The sequence below is a fragment of the Mustela nigripes genome, chromosome 2 (assembly GCF_022355385.1).
Source record: "Mustela nigripes isolate SB6536 chromosome 2, MUSNIG.SB6536, whole genome shotgun sequence".
NCBI lineage: Eukaryota > Metazoa > Chordata > Mammalia > Carnivora > Mustelidae > Mustela > Mustela nigripes.
In genome coordinates, this window is record NC_081558.1 from 47143187 (window position 1) to 47165003 (window position 21817).

At 46.2% G+C, this 21817-nt stretch overlaps 1 protein-coding gene across 1 annotated transcript in view; it reads left to right on the forward strand.

Annotated features, from left to right (window-relative positions):
* The first annotated feature begins 138 nt into the window (after positions 1 to 138).
* The window catches only part of EDEM1 (ER degradation enhancing alpha-mannosidase like protein 1), a 28688-nt gene continuing 7009 nt past the window's right edge, over positions 139 to 21817 (forward strand). Inside the window, exons 1-10 of the mRNA XM_059390205.1 lie at positions 139 to 802; positions 6923 to 6995; positions 9885 to 9988; positions 11262 to 11433; positions 12412 to 12595; positions 14410 to 14584; positions 16340 to 16460; positions 16924 to 17094; positions 18901 to 18974; positions 19829 to 19925. Coding sequence (XP_059246188.1) covers positions 279 to 802; positions 6923 to 6995; positions 9885 to 9988; positions 11262 to 11433; positions 12412 to 12595; positions 14410 to 14584; positions 16340 to 16460; positions 16924 to 17094; positions 18901 to 18974; positions 19829 to 19925 — 1695 coding nt within the window. The 5' untranslated portion in view covers positions 139 to 278. The remainder of the gene's footprint in view (positions 803 to 6922; positions 6996 to 9884; positions 9989 to 11261; positions 11434 to 12411; positions 12596 to 14409; positions 14585 to 16339; positions 16461 to 16923; positions 17095 to 18900; positions 18975 to 19828; positions 19926 to 21817) is intronic.

Consider the following 21817-nt stretch of genomic DNA (forward strand, 5'->3'; position numbering starts at 1 on the left):
GTCCGGGCGGCCTATGGCGCGGGAGGGAGTCCCCGGCCGCGCCCCCACGAGGTTGGGCCGGGCCGGGGCCAATCCCGGGCGACAGGGCGGGCGAACGCGGGGCCTGGCCGGGCGGCCCGAGGGACTGGGGGTGGGGGACAATGGGCTGGTTCCTGGTGCGTCACGGGGGAGTTCCTTAAAGGGGAAGTGAGCGGGGCTACGGAGCGGGTGCGGGGTGCGGTGGTCCGCGGGGGAGGTCCCCCGCGCTTTAAAATAATGCCCGCGGCGCCCGCGCGACCATGCAATGGCGAGCGCTCGTCCTGGGGCTGGTGCTCCTCCGGCTTGGCCTCCATGGAGTGCTGTGGCTCGTCTTCGGGCTGGGGCCCAGCATGGGCTTCTACCAGCGTTTTCCGCTCAGCTTCGGCTTCCAGCGCCTGAGGGCCCCCGACGGCCCCGAGTCTCCTGCCTTGGGGCCCGCCGGCCGGCCCGGGCCGCCCGGGGGGCCGTCGGGGCCGTCGTGGCTGCAGCCGCCCGTCTCTGGGGCGGCGGCGGCGGCGGGACGGCGGCGGGCCCCGCGGCGGCCGGAGCCGGGAGTGTGCGGGCCGGCCCACTGGGGCTACGTGCTGGGCGGCCGGGGCCGCGACCGGGACGAGTACGAGAAGCGCTACAGCGGCGCCTTCCCGCCGCAGCTGCGCGCCCAGATGCGCGACCTGGCGCGGGGCATGTTCGTCTTCGGCTACGACAACTACATGGCGCACGCTTTTCCCCAGGACGAGCTCAACCCCATCCACTGCCGCGGCCGAGGGCCTGACCGCGGGGACCCGTGAGTAGTAGGCGCTGGCCCGACGCCCGGGCCGCGCGCCCACGCGCTTCCTTCCGTCCTCCCGGTCAGGGTGCAGCCTTCTGACCTCCGGGTCCCCCAAGGGATGCCAAGGCATTTGGGGGCCTGGAACCACACCCTCCCGCTCAGTGCTTTGGCCCGACACTCTCCCCGGGGGGTCCCCCTGGGGTTGGGCGGGGGGTGTGGGTGGGCCGGTGGCTGTCCTCTTTCTTGATTCTCTCGGGATTTCTGAGTTACAGGACAGCTGTCCAACGCAGTCTCTTTTACAGATGGGGAAACTGAGGCTCAGAGACCGGAAGGGACGGTAGCAGTAACAAGGCTTAGCTTCGGAGGCTTTAGATTCTCATCTTCCACAACCCCTTCTCCAGATGAACATGTATATAATCAAAACGAAATCCCTTTTAAACGCAGCTTTCAAAACAAGCCTTCCATCTCCCTTCCACCCATCCCCATATAAAAATTCAGGAGTTGGTTCCAGGAAAGGACTTCTCCAAAGCCAGCCAGTGATCGGGAGGCAGAGCAGGGTTACAACCTTTGACCTTCATTTACAGGGGCTGCTACATAGGCTGAGGGAATTTACAGGAAAGGGAAGGGGGTGGAGATTGAGAGACAGAGGCTATCTAGCTCAGATTTGGGGTCTTGATACTCAGGGTTTGATTCTTTGGCCACTGCATTGCTTGTCACCTTTATCTGTTCCATAAATTCCTCCACTCTGGTGGTTGGACTGTCCAGTAAGGTCAGCCAGTCCTCCCCTCCCACCAGCCTTTGGAGGTCAAGCTTCCAGGGTCACCCTTGTTGACATCAGAGTCCAAGAGGAAAGCATACCCAGCTGAGGACCTTCCAGCTGGAGGGAATGGGTGTGCTTTGCCATGGATCCTGTTAGACCAGATAGGTGACTACCTTCCTCTGGGTGGTGGGAGTGGAGGAATTGGGCTGCCCATTGCCTTGAACCCACGTTCTGTGGGTGCCTTTGGACTTTTAGGGGGATGTATCTTCCTTCACCTGGTAAAAGGAAGAGTCCAGTCCTTAAATTCTGAAAAGGAAGCCCATATACTAAAGGGGCTTGAAGAATTTTAAAAAATGGTTCGGTTATCTACAAAGTCATATCTTAGCTGACAATTTGAGGAGCATCAGTTTTAGTGAAGCGAGGGGCACAGTCCAAGCCATTTCAAAGGACTGGGCCTTTCAAAGATTGTAGGAAACCGATTAGTTACTTTTCTTGTGTCACCTTACTGGGCTTTATGCATATTAGCACTTTCTCAGTTTTGTTTTGTTTTTGTTGGTTTTTTTTTTTTTTTTTGAGAAAAATTTTTATTAATTTTTTATAAAAATTACTGGGGCCTTTCCAGATATTAGGAAATTAATGAGTTATTAATGGGTTAATTGTTAGTCCTTAAATGTACCAGAATTTATACCTATGTATTTTCTTTGGATCTCATTTTTTGTTGTTGGTTGTTGGAGGGGAAAAAAAGATTAAAATTTGAAAAAATAAAAAAGCCCAAAACCCCGTCAGACAGTTATTTTTAATTTATTTTTCCTGCCAGCTCCCACCCATATGCCTACACATATTTTACATAGTTGAAACCAAAGTGTGTGTACATATTTTGGATCTTACTTGTATTTTCCCCCTAATGCTCATGGTATTACAAGGCGGGAGAGGATACTTTGAGTAAGTGCCCTTATTCTCTCTCACAGACTTTTTCCTCAGATTTCCTTTTATGGTGTGGACCTAAGGAAAACAGTTTAATGAGGACTTGTGATAACGCTTTCAGTTGGGAATATCATGGTCAGGAGAGTGAGTTGATGACATATTGATGCTTTTCTTAATGAACCGTAGAAACCCTTTGGAGAGTTGGAGCCCCTCTCCAGCAAGGTGACGTGGCAGTTGATTAACTTGCTGGTCTCTATGGGTAGTTCCGGGTGGCATAGGCTTTTGTTTCAGGATGAAGTGTGCTGAGGAGTGTCTTGGTTTGATTGTACAGTGGCAGTGCAGGTAAACTAAGGTCAGCTCGCTTTGAGACGGCTGAATGGCTGTTGGAAAGATGGGAGTTTGAACTACTAAGGGGCGGCATTTAGGAGGGGTTGTGCCCAGAGGTTAATAAACCTTTCAGTTGATAAACCTTTGATGTCTCTGAGGAGGTGAAAGAACTCTGGGGTTATGGTGACCCTGAGTAGACTCTTACACTGGCTGCTTCCAAAAGAGTGGAAAGGTTAATTTTTTTACTCTCCTTTCTTTAGCCTAACTCCTTTCAGACCAGTATTTTCAAGGAAAAGTTTAGAACCAGAGCTTTGTCATTCTGGCTCTGAAACAATACGATACGTTTACATGCCCAAGATAGATCACTTACAGTAAAAACTTCTCAGATTTTATTTTTTTAGTTTTTTAATTTTTGGGGGTGGGTAAAGATTTTATTTACTTAAGGGTGAGCAAGAGTGAGAGAGCACAGAAAGAGAAGGAGCTGAGCAGGGTGCCTGACGTGGGTTCCATCTCATGACCCCGAGATCATGACCTGAGCTGAAGGCAGATGCTTAACTGACTGAGCCACCAAGTGCCCCCAGATTTTTCAGATTTAAAAAAAATCAAATGTATTCTAGTGATAGTTGTCAAATTTATTCTAATGATATATTTAAAATATAGAGACATAACCATTAGAATATTATGTAGGAAGTACAGAAACAAACCATGGGTGTTCTACCTGTGTCTCTTTTCTTTTTAGTCACATGTGCTTGAGGCTTGTCTTGCCTGTCTTCTTTAACTGTAGGTAGTGTAAGGAGTTACCGTGAAGTCAATGAAACCTGAATACTTTAAAATAGCAAATCTTTTGGCCCAGTTATAGATTACTTTGCAAAGTCAGTTACTCTTATATCCCCAGTTTGGGTTGGAGGGTCCAAGTTTCTTCAAATAAATTTGGATATTCTATTTTTTGTAATCTTGTGAATGCTAACAGTAGTTCAGGCCTTGGGCACGTGATCCTTCTTTGCTTCCTCCCCAGCCATATTGCTGTTCAAGTAAAAAAGCAAATCTGTGCACAACCCCAACTGATACTGGCCCCCAAACTGACCCATTCCTAGGCACCCCAGCATAAGATGGCTTCCTGTGCATTCTTCCTTCTTTCTAAACTACTGTCCCACTTCAGAGTCAGACCTAAGTCGTTTCCTATGATGCCATTGAACTTTTGAAGACGATTTTTCTCGCTTTGCTTGGTTTTTCTTTCAGTTCCTTTCTTTGGTTCTTTGGGCTGCTGTTCCACATTTCATCATCACTTGAGAACTGAATGCTCTTATGTATTCACGTTCCTTTCCCTTTGTCGTGTCTCCCCAGATTATCAATCCCTCGACACAGAGACTGTTTCTTATATTACCTCTGTGCCTACCCAGCACTAGGTAGATTTCTGAACAGCTGGTACAGGTTAAGTATATGTGGGAGACTTTTTTTTTTTTAAACCATATGTTTGATTTTCTTAGTTACATAAGAAAAAATTGCCTGTCAAAGGTTGTAGTTTCTTCCAGCTCTGTTTTGGAGTGATACGAACCTTACAAATGCACACTGGGGTGAATGTCCCGAACAGTCACACATGGTAAAATTAAGTGGAGAGTTTAATTCTGGGTCATTGTAGTCCTGCCAGCTGGTGATGTGGAAAGATGTGTACTTGTGGGCCTAGCCTTATACTGAAAGATTGAGTTCTTGGCTTGAGGCACTTAGCAGATAAGTCAGGCTAGCCATCGATCAAGAGTATCTCCAGAGAACAAGGCCACAGTCGTACACCAGCATTGTGGGCTGGCATGAATGGAATCACAGTATAATAGTGCTGTTAGGCCAAGAGGGTTTTATGGAATCTGCATTTCTCTTCACACCCCTCTTTTTTTTCTTCTTTCTATTTTGGTATATTTTGAAAGACTGTATAGTAATTATTTGGTAGAAAATAATTAAAAGTGCTTTAATGCACACCTTAGATTTTTCAGGGGATTTGTCTTAAGTGGAGAGAAGGACCCCACCCACTTATTCCAAAAAAAAATTTTTTTTTAACCGTAGCATTGCTTGTAACTGTTCATTGTGAGTGACTGCTTGGACACTGTATCGAGAGGTATTGTAAAATTGGGTCCTTTTTAGTTATAGCCTGCAGGAAGAGTACTATACATCATGTGCAGGAGTACAGCAATCAACAGTCATACTACCTTCCATTGGCCTGTGCAGATGGAGAGGGTGACCTTGGCCCAGACGAGGGTACAGCTCAGGAGAGGGCAGTTGGGGTATTTTACACATCGTCCAGCTTGGATGCTAAGTGGTGAGAGAGCCACTTTCTAATGAGGTGGGTCATGGGAACCACTCATTGTTTCTGAGCCGCAGAGCAAAGCAGTTAAATATTTAAACCCAACAGAATATTCTAGAGTTGGCAGAATTGAGCAGGAGGAGCTCCCTGTCTACTCTGACCTTCTCCAACTTTTGGCATTTCCTGTATCCTTTCTGGCTGGCACTGCCCTTGCAGTGCTTATTTTAACCCCCAGCTCTCCTCTTTAGAGGACCTTTTGCAATTATATAACTCCATTTAGGAAGAATCTACACATAGAAGAAGCCGGTGCAGTTTTCAGCCCTGCAGTGTGCTGGCCTGATGGCTTGTGAGGAACGAGATAATCCTGGTTCTCAGATAGCCCCTTCTCTGTAGCTTGTTTCAAACAATGTATCTACCTTAGCTCTGAGTTCTTTGTCCTAGATTCAGTGGGGTAACATAGCACACAACAAAGCAATAGGAAGGCTCGTGTAAGATCAGCTGTGACATGTGGCCCAGGCACATGGGAGGGTGCACTTTCAGAGAGCAGAGCAGGCCATCCAGAACAGAGGGAGGGAGACCAGGCCCCATTCGAGTGACTCAAGGACTAGCTACCGTGGTCTGGGACTGTGCTGGGAGGTGCCATAATTTCAGCAAATCTGCTGTTGAAGATAGAGCTAGGGCTTTTCACTTTGGTCTTCAATAAAAGTAAACAGGTGTCCTATTTCTTTCCTAACTTACATCTTTTCAGGCTTTTGCCATTTCCTTCCTGGCCTTGTGGGAATGAGACAGTGGAATAACTGAAGTCCCGGGGATTTGTCAGGCTGCATGATGTCTCCATCCCCACCCTTCCCCGACCTATTTCTCATCCTTGTCATTGTTTTTTAGCATTATGAGGAGCTGTCCGAGTGACTGGGGAGCTTTACCCTCACTGCAGGCCTGAAGTTGGTGGCTTAAGATTGCTTCAGAAAGGGGAATCAGTGTGGACTGTGGGGGCAGGAGTTGTGGGCAGAAATGTGTGTGTAGCTCTAGCGCAGAGAAGTCCTGTCTTGGCTCAGCTCCTCAGAGTTGGTGGAGGTGATGGGGATTCTTGGATTGAGATGTGAATGAGAAAATGAGATCAAGAGGTTAATATACTCCCCCCAGCCAAAGCACAGGGGAGTGGTAATCAGGCCATCATGGAAGGTATTTGGTTCTTTTGGTGTGGAACCTGCTGGAGGAGCTGGTTTCTGTATTAAAGTGTCGGGGTGGGGGGGTGCATCTGGGTGGCTCAGTCGGTTAAGTGTCTGCCTTTGGCTCGGGTCATGATCTCAGGGTCCTGAGATCCAGTCCTGCTTAGTGGGGAGCCTGCTTCTCCCTCTCACCCTAACCCCTGCTTGTGCACACTCTCTCAAACAAATAAATAAGTAAAATCTTAAAAAATAAAATAAAGGGTCGTGGGCAGGTCACATGACAGGGTTTTTCTTTTTTCATTCCTAATAATTTTGAAATAAGAGCTCTTTGAAACTGGCCAGGGAGGTGATTTGTGGTGATAAAACGGTATGTCAGGGAGGGCACATGACTCTGGTTCACCATCTCCCGACTTCCTGTTGCATGTTCTTTCCACAGTAGCATCATCAGTGTGTCTCTGTTGCTGTGTGACTTGAGTCTGTTTGCAGATGCTCTAGAAATGGTCACTTAGGAGATAGAAAGACCACTGCCATACTCACCCACATGTAATTGTCCCTGAATCAGTAAGAGTCCAACAGTTTTAGTTTCTGATGGGTGTTTAATTTTATTGTCCCTTTTCTCATTTGAAATAAAGCACCTTTCTTTAATTGTATTTCTTTTTCAGTTCAAATCTGAACATCAATGATGTCCTGGGGAATTACTCATTGACTCTTGTGGATGCACTGGATACACTTGCAGTAAGTCTTTAGCCTTATTTTTTTTTCCTCACTAATTAAGACATTTTGGAGTTGATTATCTCTAGTTCCCACCAGGGATGGGAATTCCAGGAAACCTGGTACTCAAAATGTATTCATAACTTTGATAGCTGTTGTTTATTTTAATGACCTTAATGGTGAGGGCGAGAAAGGCATTCAGGGTCAAAGGAGTGGAGATGTGATTCCCCTAAAAAAAGTGGAGAAGAAAGTATGATTTTTTGGGGGGAGCCCAGTTTCCCACTAATTTATTCCATAAAGGAATCAGTAGAGCATTCCATTCAAGTTGACAGCTACTTTGGTTAAGATCTGAGAAGTAAAAGACAAGCTCCACGTCAGTGCGCCCCTGGAATAGCATCTGACTAGTGCTCCCCAAGAGTGTGTCCCGAGCCCTGGTCCTGGCCCCCACGCAGGGCCTTCCCTAGAAACACTCCTTTCTGCATGCCGCTCTGTGTTTTGTCCACACTGGGGCTGCCAATTCAGGTGCTGCCTTTCCCCCCAGTGTCCCGTGGTTTCCCTTGTGAAGGCTGGGGAGCTGGAGACCTCAGGACAGCCATGAAGGACCGAGTGTGGCATGGTACTTACCATCACACTGTGCGTGCCCTGTGCACCATCTGCCCCTTGCACTGTGCTTCCAACGGACTGTATTTCAGCATAGCCTGTTAAATCCTCCTTCGTGAGGGTGACCGCACAGCCTCTTTGCTCTGCTTCATTGTCCAGCACGCATTTACCATGAGAGAATTCTTCCCGTAGTTGAGCCCGAATCCTGTATTTAATAACGTACCCTTGTCTGTTTTAACTTCCCTGAGAAGAGTTTAGTGCTGTCAGGGGTTGTAAGTGGGTAGTGCTAGCTAAGTCCGTTTTAGAGCTGCCCTGGAGTTTGCTGGCGGAAGATTCATGAGGCCTTGGAAGGAGCTTGAGCGACTGACCTCCCTATGTGTTCTTGGCCCAGGTCTGTGCGGCCTCTGGGCTTTCATTTGGCCAGCCCGTGTTTGCACAGTGTTTTAGTGGCCCAGTTGCTCTTTCTGTAGTTCTTGCTGCCCCACTTCAGTCATTTGTCATCGGCAATCACAATGTGCCCAGGCAAGTCTGCTCAGCCTAATTAGAGTTAACTTGTTGAAGATCCCAGAGGCTGACTCAGCCTTATACGTGTTGCTTAAACAGTCTTCTGGAACTCATATACATTATGAAGGAGTACCTCTCATCCCTGACCTCTCTTTCTGGCCCTCATTGTGTCTTTTTATCCCTCTCCTATGCTCATTAAGTACAGAGACCTCATCTCTATTATTCTCTGCACTCTCCACCTAATGGTGTCGGATGTATAGTAGGAGTGCAAATATGTGTTCAGAAAATGAATTTCTACAAATTCAGCACTTCCCAACAACATTTCCAAGGGTATATCCCCTAAAAGAAGAATTCTATTCCCAAATGAAGTTCTGTATGCCTCTCCCATTATTGGAGAGTACAATGTACAGCAGCATTTTAAAGGCTCTGAGAAGTCCTGCAATAAAGAAACCGATTTAACTCTTTTGTTCAGTCCAGGTTTTCTTAAGCCTGAGCGAATGATTTCACAGCCTGCTTGCTCTGTCTGTAGCTGTGTTGACTACAGTGGGAAATTAGAATATGTAATTGAAAATTGCTGCCTTCCTTGACCATCCTCCACTTGATCTGAGATCATATCAGCCTCTGCAGCTGCTAACAGATATTGTTGCTGGTGAGCATCTGTAAGGAAACAAAGCCATTTTTTGTGGTTTTCATTGTAGAATATCCGGTCTTCAGTGTGCTAGCACTTCAGGCTTCTTTTTCAGGTGTTATCTCAGTTGAGGTTTTCTTGTTCTTTTGCTAACATTTTAAACAGGCTCTAACAGATGTGCTGTGGAAACATTCAGAAGATAGCAGTCCCCTGACCATTGGCAGCAACGTGTAGCACTATTGCATAATCTTTTAAAAAGAAAGAAGTAAAGGCCAGGAAAGAAACATCTATAGTTGCTCTGCATGTTTATGGCAGAATAACAATGAAGAGAGGGATGAAATTATGGGCCAGACCAAGAAATACTAAGAAATAAGGCACACTTGAAAGAAGTAGTGTCTGCTTGAAATTATTTGCTTTTCCTTTGTGTGTATCATTATGATGTCCTTAAAGTCCCTGGATCGTCCTAAATTTTTGAACAGAATGAAAGCATTCTGGTTCAGTTAATCTGTAAAATTTTGTTCCCAATTTGCACTTCATATTGGAGAGAGCGGCTTAGTATGAGATCATATTTATGTACCGAAAATAGGAATTGTAATTTTAGATCAGTCTTTAAAAAGGACATGGAGCTGATTATTTGTATGTTTTATTTGTTTTGAATGCCACTGGTTTTATGCTGCGCTTCAAGACATAATGCTACTATTTCTCAAAGTGTTTAGACATCTGGATAACCAGCAACAAGTGGTTTTCCAGATGTTTTGGTCTCCTGGGAGCCAAGCACCCAAGCTGTCGATTTATTTGAGGAGCATAGGGGAAGTTATATTTTTGTTTCTTCGGTTTTTGGATTTATTTTTACTCTTTTCAAGAGTTTTAGAAACTCCAGTGCCTTGCATCCTAAATCAGATCAGACTGAAGTTTGAGGGAGAGTCTAGTGGGAAGGTGAGGGATACTAATGATTCATGAGGAATATTTCACAGTTTGACTATTTGGAGATAGGAGTCTTGAGTTGCAGGAAATGGGCTTGCCATCTGTCCTGGAATATATTCTAAGAGATAACTGTGCTTTTCTAACTTTTGTGTTTTCGCTCCTCCCAAGAGTGGCAAAACCGTGTACAGACATTTAGATAAGTGGTCCCTCCGTGTTATTTCAAGCTGTTGTAATGGTTTGTGTTCCTCTTTTTGAAGATAATGGGAAATTCATCTGAGTTCCAGAAAGCAGTCAAGTTAGTGATCGACACAGTTTCATTTGACAAAGATTCCACCGTCCAAGTCTTTGAGGCCACAATCAGGTAAGATAGTACATGAAATGGATTGAAGGCTTCTTTTGTGTGTGTGAGCAGCAAAATTCCTGTGAGGTTTTCCCAGCTGTGAGAGCCAGGTAGAGAGTCCATGGGGGACCTTATGGGTGCTGTGTCCATTTTCCTCTCCCTTTTGGGCTTTATTAACAGTGGAACAATGGACATTTCAAAGTAATTACATTGGGGGCTGAAAAAAAACACTCAAGTTTTAATGAGGTGGGAGACAGGTGTCCTTTTTTAAGGCAGATTTTCACTGTCACTTGGTGTCTGGTCTCATTTCCTTCCTGTGTCCTAGGAAAACCCCTACACATTTCTGAAGGAAGTGAGAGTTTCCCATCTTACCTACCACCCACAGAAGACCACTGCTTACCATTTGGGTGTATTTCCCCCTCGTGTGCCACTGTCTCTTCTGTCCAACCCCCTCACCCCGCCGTCTTCTCTGTCCACCGCCCCTCTCCCCACCATTCCCCGCTGAGGTACTGGGCATATGTTCCATACTCGGTTTTGTATCTTGCCTTTCTGGGTTGATACATTGTGACTGTTTTACTATTTAGACTTTTTGAAAACTGTGTTATTGCATACCATTCCAGATGTATCATTTATTTGAAATTAAAGTTATGAAAACATTTGTACTGACAAACATCACAGTCAGCTTGCGATCATTGGAGTGGTGCATGATTCCTGGCTCTGTAGGGACATGGCTCTAGAGCTGGTGGCCTTCTGCCTCAGAGCAGGTCTTTTCCTCCTCCTCGCTTTCTCCTCTTCCACACCTTGCCTCCTCACCAGAGTGGAGAATTTCTCAGCAATTTGGCAACCTGAACTAGGGAAGCTACTTAGTATTTGTTGTCTTTCCCTTTCCTGTTTCTGATATGGTGAAGTGTTTTCCCCATGTGAGAGAAACCGATAGTCATTTATTAATACTGAAAGGTAAAGCTTATTCTGAGAATGGTTAGTACCCTCCTGTCTGATGAGATGATTGAAACTGCTGGTCATTGGTTATTACTTTAGGTGAGATTATTCTTGGTGGCCTCAGGTGAAGGGTTCTCTTCCCCCCTACCCCCTTCAGTAATGTGGTTACTCAAGAATTGGTCATTTATCAGGGCTGGAAGGAACTTCAAGAAGCCATTGAGTTTAGTCCGTCTGATTCCAGGCAGCTGTGAGTTCAAGGGATTTGAGGCTGCTGCTTTCAGTGTGAACTGGATTGTATGCGTTGACAAGTAGCGTGATTGTATTGTTTTTGTGTTCTTGTCATCCTGTCTTTTAGGGTCCTAGGAAGCCTCCTTTCTGCCCACAGAATAATAACTGACTCCAAACAGCCCTTTGGTGACATGACAATTAAGGATTATGATAACGAATTACTGCACATGGCCCATGACCTGGCTGTGCGCCTCCTGCCGGCCTTTGAGAACACCAAGACAGGGATCCCCTATCCTCGGGTAGGTAGACTAGTTGGACATCCCAGCATCTTCCTGAATTAAAATTCTTTTTTGATTAAGTTATTTGGGGGGAGGAGGGAGTGATGTGAAAGAGGAAAGCTGGGTCCTTGAGAGTGTCCCTAAATGTGATGTGTATGTTTTTTTAATTCATTCAACATTTACCAAGCACCTACTGAGTGCCAAGCATAAGGCTGACATACTTGATTCTTCCCTTTAAGGAACTTATGTTCCTGTGCTCAGTATTCTGAAGTTCTTCTGCATGTGCCATTTATATCCTCTAGGGTGGGGAATTTTGTCTTATTTCTGACTCAAGTACCTTCCCCCGAAGACCCTCATATGTGTACTGTTGGATCCTGGCGAATGTTCTTGGGAGTGCTTTACATGGATCTTTCAAATAAAAGCCTGCCCAGCCCAGCCAGTGAGCTGCTGATTTAAATGCAAGATCTGGAATGCAATTATATCTTTGTGGCTCTGGATTTGCTGAGCTCAGAACTCCCTTGGGAATTGAGTCAGCCTTTTAGGTAACCAGCAGAGAGTTGCCAGCCCACAGAGCCTCAGTGATGAAACCGGCTGTCACCTTCTTCCTGTCTTCCTTGTCTGCCAGTCTGTGATTTGTTTATGTTCACTGAGCAGAGTTGGGTTCCTAGTACCTCACTTAACATTGATAAGGGAATTCCACAGCTGGCCTTTGTTTCTGATGCCAGAGCCTGGTGCTGGAACGAAGTGGGTTAGTGCATGGTATTGTAACCATTCCCCTAAGACTCGCTCTTATTAAAAGAAGGCTGTGGTCTGATTGTCTTGTGTCTTTGAAGCTTAACTCCTATATCTATCTCAGGTGTGACATGGAAGGCTGTGAGCTGAGTCACACTGCAGTAAGTTTGGTTCAGTAGTTGAGGCTAGTGGCTGTGACTTGGCCTTCTAGCCCTGAGGGTTCCTCACAAGTCTTGCCCCAAATCCTTTGTCTCTTCCTGTCCCCAGGTGAATCTAAAGACAGGCGTTCCTCCTGACAGCAATAATGAGACGTGTACAGCAGGTGCCGGTTCCCTTCTGGTGGAATTTGGGATTCTGAGCCGACTCCTGGGGGATTCTACATTTGAGTGGGTGGCCAGACGTGCTGTGAAAGCCCTTTGGAACCTGCGGAGCAATGATACGGGATTATTAGGTGTGGTGGCACCTTCTCAGGCCATTGGGACTGGGTACATCTGGCCCCCTTTCCTTTCCTCTTCTCTGGGGCTCTCCCCGCTCTCCACTCCTTCTGTCTGTGCCGCTGAACCTGACAGTGGACACCTCAGAGAGAATGGCGCTTCATGTCTGCCTTGTCCAATTTCTCTGTAGGACTGTCTCCTTAGAGTGAGGCTGTAATGTTTGATAGGAAGGAATAATGTTTTTGCTGTTTGAGGGTTCCCTTTTGATTTGAATCCCTGGGCATGTTCCGTTTGAAAATAATTATTAATGGAAATGCTATAAAAAGAATTGCCTCTGAAGCAGATTATATTGTTTCAATATAAGGCTCTCAATATAGGCATTTGGAGTTACTGGTAGAGTGGCTTTTTCTTTTAAAAAAGTCTAGGCATGTGGTAGTAGGTTGAAAGGCCAGATTAAACCTATATTAGGTGGGATATTTTTTTCCTCTTGAGAATGTTTGGTGAGGATGTTATTAAAAATTATTATGCAACATTTCAAATCTGCAGAAGTAGGGAGAAAGTATAATGAATAATGAATCCCTGTGTACTCATCATCCATCTTTAATAAGTACTAGGTTTTTGCTCACTGAAGATACTGTTTTAAATTGTCTTACTGAGAAAAATTTAAAAAAAAAATTTTTTTTAAATTTATTCAGTTGAGAGAGAGAGAGCCAAGAGCATGAGCAAAGCGGAAGGGCAGAGGGAAAGGGAGAAGCAGACTCCCTGTTGAGCAGGGAGCTGAGTGGGCCTCCATCCCAGGACCCCAGGAGCATGACCTGAGCCAAAGGCAGATGCTTAACCAACTGAGCCACCCAGGTGCCCCAGAAAACTTTTTTTTTGTTGTTGAAAAGTACCTTGATTAGTTGTCCTAGAGTATCATTGCATTTTAAAATTAATTTTTTTTTTTTTTAAGTAAACTCTGTGCCCAGCTTGTGACTTGAACTTGTGACCCTGAGCTCAAGAGTTGCATACTCTACCGACTGAGCCAGCCAGGCGTCTATAATGTGATTTTTGGTTATTCCTTAAGTTATTAAATGTATGTATGTATTTGTTGTGTTTAGCAGCAATGGTAGAAATAAACAAGTTGCTCAAATTGCCACTCCACCACCAAATGGTTTGCTAGTATCACCATAAATTGTTACCTTTTAAATTTCCCATTGGTCCTTTCAGTCTGCATGTGCAATGTTTATACCTTCAACTTATGAATAAGCATTTTTATTCTGCCTTATATTAGGCAGTTCAGGTTTTCCAAGTTGTTACCTTGTTTTCATAACTACCATATTTAAAATCTACATAGAGTCCATTAATTAACTCTTCTAGTGTTGGACACTTGGATTATTTCTTTCCCCCTCCCCTATTTTACAGATAATATAAATCATACAGTTCATAATTCTTGATGAATGACACGATACTTTTTCTTAAAAAACACTTTTTTCATTAAGGATAAGTTGCCAGGAATGGCATTACAAAGTCAAAGGTTTGAGTACTCCTTTGGCATTTGAAATGCACTGTTAATCTGGAAAGGCAAAATGACAAATATACTTTTCTCTTGCCTCAAGTGTTTTCCCCAGTTTTGTTCCCAGTGTTTAAACACCATGTATTGAGAAAGATTTCCTGGCTGTCTACCACTGATGGGACTGATAATAATGTGAGAGCCAGACGTTCATTCCGTCTTTTCTGCCAAGGCCCAGGGTGCGGGTCGGGTGGTGGGGCAGACTTGAGGGCACCCTGGAGGAGGAGCTGTCCCCAGACACCTGGGGCCAAGCCCCAAGGGCTTTGTTTGTTTTTGCAGGCAATGTGGTGAACATTCAGACGGGCCGCTGGGTTGGAAAGCAGAGCGGCTTGGGCGCTGGCCTGGACTCCTTCTATGAATACCTCTTGAAATCTTACATTCTCTTTGGAGAAAAGGAAGACCTCGAGATGTTTAATGCTGCGTACAGGAGTATTCAGAACTACTTAAGAAGAGGGTGTGTCTCCTCTCTTGCCCCGTAAAACAAGTAGGGTGTGTTCTCAGCCTGAATCCACAGCGTCCTGTGGTGTCTGCACTCATCTTCCCACTTCCTAGTTCTAGGGCAGATACTTGGGGGTGAAGAGCTGTATTATCCTTTACTGGGGCATAGCAAATTACCCCAGCACTTAATGGCTTAAGACAACAAATAGTATCTCCCACAGTTTCTGAAGGTCAGGAAGCCAGGAGCCGCTGAGTGGACCTAGGGTCTCACAAGGGTGTCACCAGGCTATTGGCAGGGTCTACAGCCGTGTCAAGGCTCGGTCGGGGCCAGAGGACCCAATTCTTGGCTCACTCCTGTGGTGGTCAGCAGGCTTCAGTTGCTTGCCATGTGGACGTCTTTGTAGGCAGGTCATGGCAGCTGGCTTCCCCCAGAGTGACTGATACAAGAGGGATAGAAAGAGAGGCCAAAAGGGTGCTTTCATGACCAAAGTGTGGATTGACAAACCAACACTTCTGTCCAGGTCTGCAGGTCCCACACACGGGCTGTGGTACGGTATGGGAGTGGGCTGTACGGTTCATGCCCTCTGTGACTGCCCAGAGTCCAGGATCTCTGGCGGCCGTGGGGGAGACTGGCTGCCATGAGGAATGACATGTACCTGTGTTTCACTGTGGCTTTAATGGCAGATAGAGCTGTAATACAGGACCATTACTGAGTTTATTTTGGTTCTTTTACTTGCCAAAGAATTGTTTGGATTGGTCTTTATAGCTAATGAGAGAAAGGACAATTAACACACACCCCCCACCCCCATTGTTTAAAAGAGCATAATTTGCTACTACCCAATTATACAATCAGGAGGGCAGGAGAGAAGTGCCATTGAAAGCTACAGTGGCTTCTAACCCCATGTCCTCTCACTTCCTTAGGTCTTTCTTTGTATGCTTTTGTATATTAAATATCTAATGCAGGTGGTAGCTACCGAGTTTCTGCTTGTTGGGATTTTCTTGGACCCATTTCTAGGTTAGCTGTTGTAGGAACCCCTTTTGTGAGTGCTATGTTTCAGTAGGAGGCCATTTGGGCAGGGTTCAGTCATTTTTGCTTTTTATTTATTTATTTATTTTATTTTTAAGATTTGTTTATTTATTTGACGGAGTGAGAGAGCTCAAGCATGGGGAGCGGCAGAGTGAGAGGGAGAAGCTGAGCAAGGAGCCCAGTGCGGGGCTGGATCCCAGGACCCTGGAATCATGACCTGAGCCAAAGGCAGACCCTTAACCGACTGAGCCATCCAGGCATCCCCATTTTTGCTTTTTAAAGTTCCAACCTATAATCCCCAAGCATCCTGATGGATTCCTTCAGGCTCCTGGTGTAGAACCTTATTAGAGAAGAGACTTCTTTTTTTTTTTTTTTTTTTTTTTTTTAAATGTAGAAGTAACCAGGATTTTCCACTCAGGTCAAATCCAGCAAAGACTCTGCTAGATACATTATGTGGCAATATTCATAAGCCGGAGTGTCCAAGTGCTTTCCGCAAAACATAGTGAAATCCCTGATCAGTTACAATGGCTAAGTCAGAACTTTTATTCTCTTTTACCTTTTGCTAGAGTCTGGTGTCCACAGGTAGAGGCAGTTTTTCTTCAAAGGTTGAAAAGAATGAGTCAGGAGAAAATATTCATGTGGATGCCACTGAGGTTAAAGCAGCAGGGGCTGCGGGAGGAGTAGGGCTGGAGGGCTGTCAGTGATCTTCCCCCTCACCTCTGCCCGCTCTGCTTGGCCTGTTAGTCGGGAAGCCTGTAACGAAGGAGAAGGAGACCCGCCGCTATATGTGAACGTGAACATGTTCAGCGGGCAGCTGATGAACACTTGGATCGACTCTCTGCAGGCCTTCTTCCCCGGACTGCAGGTACTCAGCACCGTGTTTGCCGGGAGAATGCGATCATTGTCAAGGGTTTCTGTGGTTCTGTTCTCTGTTATGATACCAGAGCATTCCCAGGCTCGTCCGGATTTGGGAGGGTAGCCACGCAGTATGTCTTGATTATTCTTTTTGTGAGATGAGTCCTCCCGATCCTGAACAGAGCCAGACTAAATAAGTGCAAAACCAAGGCTGAAAGTAACCATATGTGATTTTTGGATCATCTGTCTCTTATTGTTTATTCTTGGCTCCCAAGTACAGTTAACCTCTTGTCCTATGCAGTTGGCACAGGTTTGGCATGGATGGTCTGTTAGGGAGGGCATCCTTTTTTCTGGGTTGCTACTTTTGGGTTGGTTTTGTCTCCAGCCAGGTTGGATAAGAACTGGGGGACAGAGGGAGAGCCCAGGGCCTTTGTGTCACGTGTTGCCACTTGAGAAAAGCGTCTTCTTCTTAGGTTCTGATAGGAGATGTGGAAGATGCCATCTGCCTCCATGCCTTTTACTACGCCATCTGGAAACGCTACGGGGCCCTCCCTGAGAGGTACAACTGGCAGCTCCAGGCCCCCGATGTGCTCTTCTACCCACTGAGACCCGAGTTAGTGGAGTCTACGTATCTTCTCTACCAGGTACTGGATTCTGTATTTAAATGCCAGCAGGACCTGTAGCAGTTGGTGTTTAGTGGACACTGGCTGATGGGTATAGAACTGTGGGGTTTCCCATTGACTCCGATATGGGGGCCGCCTAACCATAGGTTGGTTGGTACTGAGTGTGATTCCTGGTTCCACAGGACAGAGAAGTGTCTACAGTCACACATGGAGTTGTTGAACCTTACCTTCCGCAAAGCCCATTCTGCCTGGACCATAGGCCTTTCTCTCATATCCTTAAACATGAAAGAAGACTTAGTACTCCATGTTCTCTAGATTTATTTGGCCAAAGAACTCTTTTTTGATATATGGCCCTCTCCTCATGCCCTGTGGAACCCTGATCTGTGTAATCATTATTCAGACCAAAGGAATTCCTTTTCTGGGTAAAGGAAATCATCTGGGATTCATCTGAATGTCTGTTTTTGTTTAACGCTTTAAAAAAAATGTATAGTGTTCATTTTTGCATGGAATATAATGCCAGAGGGATTGCTGCTTTAGCTGTGAAGCCTCCCCCGCCGTCGAAGGCAGATATTTATACCTCTGGGCGTGCCATCCATTCACACGGAGAGCCTACACCCATTCACAGATACAGCAGCTTTGTGCAAAGCCGGCCTTCAGTGTACCTCGGTGGACCTGAGACAGACGCCTGCAGGGGGCAGGCCCGCACAAGAAGATGCTTATTGTTAGGCGTCCTCATAGTAGGCTTAGTATTGTGGTTTCGATTTAGTAAAGAAAAAATTAACACTGAATCATGCCATTTGCTTCTAGATGAAAAAGGGTCCAACGGGTCCTAGGCCTCACGTGTAAAGAGAAACTTCCTGAGTTTGAGATAACCTCTCGGAAGAGGTCATAGATAGCCTCCGCGTTTGCTTCTTCGAGCTGTGTGGATAGCCTGGCTCCGCGCTCCGGGCTCCATGGCTGGTGCTGCCTGAGCCCTCCTCTTAAGCTTAAGTCCGTTGCCTTTGCGTTTGTACCTTTCCATTTCGGTCACTTCTTCTTTCCTATTTTCAGCTTCTTCCTCCCACTGACTATTTTCTTAGAAGTGGGAGAACCCTTGGGCTTCCCATCTCTGCCTTCGGATGCCACACCCTGTGCTCTCTGCCCACACAGCCCGCTACCCTCAGACACAGGAGCTGGCATTGGCTGCTGCAGGCGGGCACTAGTTGGGAATTCAGGATGACCCCCAGCTTTTAAACTGTTGGTGGGGTACCGGTCTCGTCTTGTCAGAGAATTGGTGTCCTAGTGAATCCATGCAAGAGCGTGTGACAGCTGAGCAAGCAACCCCGAGGGCTGAGTTCGTAGGGCAGTTGGAGAGCAAAGTGTGGGGGCCTCCTGTTTGAAAATCTTCCTGTTCCTCTTTGCTTTAACTCAAAAGGCTGTAAGTGGAATGGGGGCCAAGTCTTGCATCCTTGGGTCTGCATCTTGAGTTTCTAGAGAGTTCTGAGGCAAGAGAGAAACGAGATTTGTTCTCGCATGTGGTACCATCAGTGAGGCATTATTTCATTTTGGATCATGGTGGGGATCAAGAGAGCCAGAGCACAATGTTGTTCTACGGATTGTCTCAGCCCTGGTCACGGTTAAACAGGTGGTACAGGTACTTTGACAGGAACTGACGGAACACCGTTGTTCTTTACCATTTGTAACCCTTCAAGGTAACGTGAGCTGGGCGTTGTGCCTGCCTTTGGCCAATGACTCACCTCCTCGGGAGAGTCCTGTGTCACCGTGATGTGTGTTGATGGCATGTTTTCCAGGCCCTTGCTGGATCACATTCTCTCATGTTCTCTCTAGGCAACCAAGAATCCCTTCTACCTCCATGTAGGAATGGATATTCTGCAGAGTCTGGAAAAGTACACAAAAGTCAAGTTAGTTTTCTAAGTTCCTTCCTTTTTCTGTTGGCCACTTTTGATTTATTTTCAGTTGTTCCGGGGAAGTACTCTATTTTGCACTTTAATTTATAGAACAGATCATTAATGTTAATTCTGTAGGGAAATTGCTTACTTTTTGTGTAACAGGACTGTCCGTTATAGTGGGAATTGCTTTTTTTTTCACCTTTTTTTTCCTCTAAGGTTCCAGCAGATTGTGTATGTCCTTTTTAAGTCACTTATTTTTCCTAGTTGTACAAATAATACATGTACTAGAAAGTTTAGGGAATACAGAAGAAGTATGGAGGTAGAGTATTATCATTGTAATCTCCATGTGTAGAGAACCACAATCAATAGTCAACATTTAAGTTTATATACTTATGATCATTTTCATATATTTTATATATAATATGCATTTATACATATATATTTCAATTTTGTGACTTTTTTTCGCCTAGCAGTATATCTTTTTTCTTACAAAATAGTATTTTAGGCTAGCCAATGTTAAGTCAATTCTACAGATACTAGGACAGAAAATTTCAATTAGTTCTGAATTCGTTGCCAGTCATTTTCTTGGTGTCATATTAAGTACTTGGCAAATATCCTGCACCAGCGCCCCCTTCTTTCCCTTTCCCGTATAACTAACCTGTTGATGTAGCAGCCAAACAGCTTTTTCATAAATTTGCAAATAGTCTAGGCTGAAAAAGGATAGCTCTTAAACCTAACCTAATTTGTTTTTCATATAGCATTTGGTAATTTGGTGATTATTCTATTAATAGACTATTTCCATTTCTTAAATTAGTAAGCAGATAGGAAGGAGCAGAGACAGGACTAACTGGAAACTTGTTTTATAGGTGTGGTTATGCAACGTTGCATCACGTCATAGACAAATCCAAAGAGGACCGGATGGAGAGCTTCTTTCTCAGTGAGACCTGTAAATACTTGTATCTGGTATGTGTGTTCGAAGGTTAACCCAAGAAACGTTTATTAGTGCTCAGAGCGTGCATTCATTTGGTTTCCATCTAGCATGTATTCCCCAGGCACGGCTCTGTGCTGGACATGTGCTGGCCCAGGGACGCAGTGCTCTCAAAACAAGAGCGTAGTGCTGTCGTCTGTGGTGGTTTCTAACATTGTTGGGGAGGCATCGATAAGTAAACAAAGGAACTTTGGATTACAACTGGTATGAAGTCCTGGTCATGGTTCCTAGAGGAGCCGTGCACATGAGTTGTGGTGGTCGGGGAAGGTGTCTCTGAGTAAGAGAGCAGTGTTTTCAACTCCTGCATCTTCTGATGCTTGTGAGTTGGGCCGAGACCCCAGCCCATTGGGCTCTCAGGTGTGTGGAGAGAGACAGAGTCGTGGGCGCTAGAGGAAACCTTGAAGGGATCATTTGTCAACATTTGTTCTTCCCCTTCTGGGAGCTGCTGTCTACATGGAGATGTCAGGTGACTTGCCTGGGTTTTCGGGGTGACTGTAGGGCAGAGCTGAGGCTTCAGTCCTGGTCTTGACTGCTGCAGTGCTCTTTCCGCTCCCCTGCTCTGCAGCGTGCACACCCGGTCTCTGTGGCGTGTGCGCGCAGCTACGCTCCCCTGCTCTGCAGTGTGCACACCCGGTCTCTGTGGCGTGTGCACACAGCTACTCGCCCACCCTCTGTGCGGCCGTACTCCACATGGCTGTGTACAGCAGGATGCTTCCTCAAGGCGCAGAGGGGCAGGGCTTCCTCCTGGGAAAGCAGGGTGGAGGCTGAGACTCAAAGGGAGGATAGCAGTAGTGACAGGCTGTTATTGAGGTCCCCAGTTCTCAGGTCCGGGGGCCAGCTGGATCAGAATCACCCTAGGGCCCTTGTTAAAATTACAGCCCTCTTGAACCAGATCTTCAGAAATGGGCTCAAGAGTCTGTAATTCTGGCAAGTGGCTTGTGCTTCTGTAAAGCCAGGGTTTGGAATCCCCAGTGTGAAGTGGTGTGACTTCACAGGAGACTGCAGGGGAGGCATGCCCACGGGAAGGTGGCTGGCCTGCTGTCAGATCCCTGTGGGGGCCTAGGCCTCCCTCTCAGTGCTTTGGTGGTGGGGAGGGGTGTGCAGGCTGGACACTGCAGGCTGTCAGGAGTCCTGCATACGTCCCGTTCAGCAGCCCTTGGTGCCTGGGATGATCGCAGGGTGAATTCTAGAGCAAATGAAGGAGACCTTCTAGGCAGTTCTAGAGGAAAGAACATAGGGTCTGGGGCCAGAAAACGCAGGCCTACCACATTCTTCCCCAGTTAGCTGTGGAAACACAGACAAGGTATGCCAAGTCTTGTTTTTCCTCATCTGTACAGTACTTCAGGTGACTGAGGTTTCTTCCATCACAAGATTTCTGTTTTAAATGTTCACTCATTTAACATTTACTAGACACCTGCCTTCTCCCCCACTGACCTGTCCTATATTCAGTTAGGTGTTCTTTCTGGATGCTCCTGCCACATTCCTCCTGTTGAAGGAAAGCACTGCCCTCTGTCCTCGGAGCCTGACCTGTGTCCTGACAGGAATCAGTGGGATGGTGGCACAGGTGTCTGCTCTGTGCCAGGCCCTGGGATGTGGAGAAGGATGAAGGATCTGCTTCCTCTCTTCCAGCATTTTATAACGTGGGGCCTGCATGTGTGAAGTGGGGTAGTTCTAGAACTCTAGTGCCAGAACTCTCAGGGGAGCACATGGGGTCATCTAGAGAGCTTTAGTAGCAAGTTTGGGTCTCAGCCCTGGGATTTCTGAGTCTTTAGGTCTGAGCGGGTGAGATGGGGTCGGGGAAACTCAGGTACTTGGATTTAAATGAAACCGGTGGTTCTGGTTTGCAGCCAGAGTTGGGAATCACCTT